The 5,377-nt window shown below is 40.8% G+C and overlaps 1 protein-coding gene across 1 annotated transcript in view; it reads right to left on the reverse strand.

The window, feature by feature from the left end:
- Positions 1–294: 294 nt before the first annotated feature.
- The window catches only part of EED (embryonic ectoderm development), a 27,288-nt gene continuing 22,205 nt past the window's right edge, over positions 295–5,377 (reverse strand). The window contains exons 9-12 of the mRNA XM_019530380.1: positions 3,995–4,100; positions 3,028–3,186; positions 2,585–2,658; positions 295–628 (exon numbers count right to left, since the gene is read on the reverse strand). Coding sequence (XP_019385925.1) covers positions 502–628; positions 2,585–2,658; positions 3,028–3,186; positions 3,995–4,100 — 466 coding nt within the window. The 3' untranslated portion in view covers positions 295–501. The remainder of the gene's footprint in view (positions 629–2,584; positions 2,659–3,027; positions 3,187–3,994; positions 4,101–5,377) is intronic.

Below are 5,377 nucleotides of genomic sequence, written 5' to 3' on the forward strand. Positions count from 1 at the left end.
ACAATTAAATGTGTAAGCAATATAGAGAAAGGAATGAGTTCAAAATATTTTTAGCAGAGTTTTTAACGTAATTTACATTTCCATGTGTAATTATACCTTAATGTAGTCCCTTGCAAATATAACCTGCTTTTTTAAACAAAAACCTACATAAGCCTGCAATCTTATGCTACTAAAATTCCTAGCAAAAGGTTACCACATATGTGGTATATACCAGCTAGATACAAAACAACTTTATAAATCAGAGGATATTAACAGATTAGCTTCAAGTAAATAATTGAAGTCACTGACACAGAAAGCTTTACAAAAATATTTGTTTTTTATTAAAAGCAACAGACTCTGAGCAGAACACAGTACAAAGAATGTAAACATCTCTAAGTTCAGCTCCACCCAACTGAACATGGGAGGGAGAAAGACTATTTTAAATGCAACTACAGATCTAGCAAGTTAACAGATTATATTGTAACCTGACAATATATTTTCTAAATTTTACGAAAAACTGACTTATCGTAGTCTGTCCCAGCGCCAGATACTGGCATCATCACACACAGCTATAAGGATACTGCTATCCCTGCTAAAACTGGTTTGTCGAATGGCAGCAACACATTTGGGATGAGTAAGTGTTGTACACCTGCAAGTAAAAGAAATTCATTTTAGATGCAGAGTTAAGTCTGCATTTGCTATTGCATTCTGGAGTCCTGATACACCTTGCCACCAGTCAGGTGTGGAAAACTACTGACTAAAATGATGCCACCTATCTAAATAAAGACAGGAGAACTAGGCCATTGGCATTATCTGAACTCATGTAAACTTCTGACCCAGTGGGATATTCTTTCATTGCTATTCCTTCCTGTACCCCTAAAGTTAATTTTCACTAAAGCTTTAGCAAAACGTGCACTGTATCACTTTACTTGGATTTCTGTAATAAACACGAGCATTCATCTGTTATTAAGAAAACACAATTTTATTTGGACAAATGAAAAGCTGGACAGAAAAACAGGAATCTCCCAAATGTTTTATCTCCTTACTTATCTGCAGTAGGTCACTTGCGTAAGCCAGCAGACAACTGGAAATTAATATTTAATCCCCCATAAAATGTAGCATGTAGCTAACCTATGTAACTCTGAGTTACTGTGACCGCAGTCCTTTCCTTCTCTCTACTTCATTAGTTGCTAACCCCCACTCTTCTTAACTTTGGACACTCTTCTCTTAATCAGTTTTTACAGGAGACATTTCTTTTACTGCATCTACCTACAGCATCCAGCACAATGCAGCCTCAACCCAATTAAGGTCTCTGGGCATTACTGTACTACAAATAATAAAGACAATGTTAATTTTAACCCATTCCTTTACCACAGAAATTAGAGCTGAAGGTGCTGCTACCTAACTCAACAGTTTCTTTTTCTGTCAGTATACTTGGATTTAAAAAAGGCCTTCGATATGGTCTCCCATGACACTGTTATAAAAAAACTGGGTGACTGTGGGCTGGGAACTGGCTAAGGGGTTAAACCCAGAGTGTTAGTGGATAGGTCTGTATTGTCTTGATGGGAGGTGGCCAGTGGTGTTCCACAGGGTTTGGTTCTTGTTCCCATGCTGTTCAGCATCTTTATCAACGACTTACAAGAGGATGTGGAAAGTGTGCTGGCCAAGTTTGCGGACAATGCTAAGTTACAGGGAAAAGTGGTCACGCTAGGGGATAGCATGTAGATCCAAGTGGACCTGGACAAGCTGAAAAAGTGGGCAGAGCAGAACCAGATGCAGTTCAATAAGGATAAATGCAGTGCTTCATCTGGGGAGAAGTAACTGGTGGCATGAATATAGGTTAGGAGGAGATGTCCTGGCCAGTACAGTGGCTGAAAGGGACCTCAGGATTATGGTTGATCACAGCATGAACATAAGCCACTAGTGCAACGTTGTAGTCAACAGAGCTAATAGCATAGTGGGATGCATTAGCCGATGTGTCGTGAGCAGGGCTAAGGAAGTGATACTTCCTCACTACTTGGCACTGGCAAGACCCCAGCTGGAGTACTATGTCCAGTTCTGGGTGCTGCACTTCAAAAAAAAAGACGTGGAGAATCTTGAAAGGGTCCAGAGAAGTGCCACAAGAGTGATTAAGGGCCTGGCGGACAAGCCTTATGAGGAAAGACTAAGGGATCTGGGACTGTTCAGCCTGGGGAAGGGAAGACTGAGGGGGGACCTGGTAGCCGTCTATAAGTATGTAAGGGGTGAATATTGAGAGCTGGAAGAAAAAAAACTTGTTCACTAGCGCACCCCCGGGTAGGACAAGGAGCAATGGCCATAAACTGCTAGAGGATGGTTTCAGGTTGGCTGTAAGGAAGAACTTATTTACAGTAAGGGTGACCAGAATCTGGACTAGACTTCCCAAGGTGGTGCAGTTCCCAACCTTGATAGTCTTCAAGAGGAGACTGAGCAGACAACTTGCTGGGACCATTTGATCTCAGCAGTACTCCTGCCTAGACCAGGGCAGTTGGACTCCATCTTTTGAGGTCCTTACCAGCCCTTAATTTCTATGACCTTCCTCCACTGATTTTAAAGGACAATCTGGGGAAGTAAAATTTATACTCACTTGGCTTTATGAGGATCTTCTATTTCTAAATCCCAAACATAAAGTTTGCCAACTTGATTGCCCAAAGCAAGCATCTTTGAAACAAGAGAAAGAGCATGGCAATTACCAAAGAATGGAAATGGGAATTTTACAAAGACTGTAGGACTGGCAACAGTTAACACACATGCAGTATTTCATGTATTCTAAAGTCATTCTAGAACTATTACATTTTTACACCGCATACAATTAATTTGCCCGTTCCACTACGCATAAAATGGAGATGAATGATGATGGAAATCTTCCACAAGGCTCCCAGTGAGGAGCCAGGATAGATCAGGAATGTTCATGTCTTAGTACCAAGCTAATTTTAGTATCACATTAGCACATGTGAGCCAAGCAAAAATTCCTCATTTGCCCTTCTCTAAACCAAACAGATGAAGAGTTATTTCAAAGCTCACGCTTACCTTTTGCCAGAAATCCATTGAAAACCTCATATACCAGATATCACACTGACTGTAATCAAATCGCCCTAGTATGGTCACATTTGACTCACTAGGCTTGATTTTATCTATATCATCCTCCATTTTGCCAGGTTTCCAGCACACAATGGCATTTTCACAAGACTGTCAAGAGAGAGAGGAGAAAAAGATATCACTTGCAATATAAGCCATAAAAGTACTTTCCTTTGTTTTGAACTGTAAATGTTAACCAAACTTCTCCTCTAGACCCACCCTCCATTACATGAAGACATCATATGATATCACAGTTCTCTACCCAAATGTCTTGTCCATACCCTCCTAATATGTCATATGGCACCCAGAGTACTTGCCAATAACCTTCAAATGCAAAAGGGCACCTCTCTAAGTATGAAAATGAAGTGCGCTCTGACAACTTAAACATAACAAGGGAGTTTTCATTCCATATATGCACAGATCTGAAGACAAGTTAGCACCATTTTAAACTCTGTCCTCATTAAAAAGATGCTAGCTTGTTTTCAAGTCTCTGAGCAGACTTGAAAACCAGGGCCTTAATCCAGTATCTACAGGGGAAATGTTTCTACTGTTAAGACAAGAAGGCATCCCATAGACCTTTCGATTCAAATGTATTTAATTTCTCCCTCAGGTTGCAAGATCTAGCATACTATCCCAGAAAAGAGAAAAGTCTTCCTTTGTCCTCTGAATATTGCATCCAAACCCCAGTTTTACTTTTAATGTGTCTTTATCAGAACTATACTTAGAAGAATTCCAGATTTGACACACAAAATGCCTACACATAAAGCACCTGAATTCAACTATTTGCCACTCTGTTTAGGAAAGCTACATCACATGGCACAGTAAATAAACTTAACAGCCACTTCTACCCAAAAAAGCAAACAAACATCTTAAAAATAAAATAGCTTTAAGCAACATGGTTGAACAGTAAGCACCTTACCTTGGAAAGTATTAGATCTCCTAACCATCGTACACAGTCAACATAGTTTCTATGTATGTCTCTGGTAGAAAAGTCAGGAAAGTGAATTTTCTGAGAAATAAAGGGCCTGTGGGAAAAACTGACATGTCAAATCCAGAAACACAAGAGAGAGAATTTCACTTTTAATAGATTAAACTCACAGAAAAAGTTAAAAACTATGAACTGTTTTTACCATAAGTCAGCTAATAGTTATCAAAAAGTAGATTTCACAACCTTATTTTTTATTACCCAATTACTATATGGCTTTATCTGTTACCTGCATTTGTTATTGTAACAGGGGTCCCTAACCCCCCATGCTGTGCAAGCTGCAGGGTTCAGGATGATTAATTAGGTAATGCCCCAGTAATGGGGAGAGAGAGTGCAGTGGCTGGAAGGGGCACAGCTCCACAACAGTCAGGCATCTGGCCAAGGCATTGTAGCCAAGTGGAGCTCCCTGAAACACTGTTAAGGGGCAAGTTACAAAGCCCATAAGGGCTTAGACTGGCATTAGCCAGCAACAGAAGAGAAAGACCTGAAGAAAGGGCTGCATGGGTTACAAGGAGGTTTTGAGTACTTTTTGTTGATGGTTTTGTCTGTTTAAGCTGCAAGGCACAGGATGGCTAACGGGAGTAGTGAGGACCCTGTGGGCACCTGGCATTGAGGACACTGGGTGTTCTGGAGATCTGGGGCAGGCCCAGGCCCAAGGGAATGAGACTGAGCTTGCTCGGAATCCAGGAGCAGCCGAGTTTAGCCCAGGAGAAAGACTGAGCTTAATCAGGGGCAACCTGGCCATAGCCAGCTACACTGAGGCCCTGGAGTGATTGATTGGGTCAGACAGGAGCTCTGTGATGAGCAGGGCGGAAAAAGGCACCTGAAGTATCACTCTGGCAATTTGAGGGCTACGATCCAAATCAAAAAGTAAGATCAAAGCATGGCAATGAAAACAGAAAAGTATTTTTAGGAGGCTGGATGGCCAGTCAAGATCTGTCTGGATCTTCAGGGTGCACCGGTGTCACAACAGAGGCACAAGGCCCGAAGTTATCCAACTCTAAAGGTTGCAGAAGGGATGGCTATGACATGTATTAAAATATAGTGATATATGCACAGTTTTAATAACTGATAAAAACTGTATTTCCAAAGTTAAGCAGTTAATTCTATGGTCAAGTCGAAAGGAAAGAAGTGGAATGAGTTAAACACAGTGACAAGATCTGTAATTAACCAAAACACTATTGCCACCAAGTTTCAGTAGGATAAAACAAAATGATTTGGAGTTCAATACAACTCTTAAGTCAAGGGAACTCCCACACTATTTTTTACTGAGAGATGATCTAGGCCCCTGGTGAGAACATTCAAAAAGAAACCTAG

The sequence above is a fragment of the Crocodylus porosus genome, unplaced genomic scaffold (genome assembly GCF_001723895.1).
Source record: "Crocodylus porosus isolate Cpor-Errol unplaced genomic scaffold, CroPor_comp1, whole genome shotgun sequence".
In the NCBI taxonomy this organism is placed as follows: Eukaryota; Metazoa; Chordata; order Crocodylia; family Crocodylidae; genus Crocodylus; species Crocodylus porosus.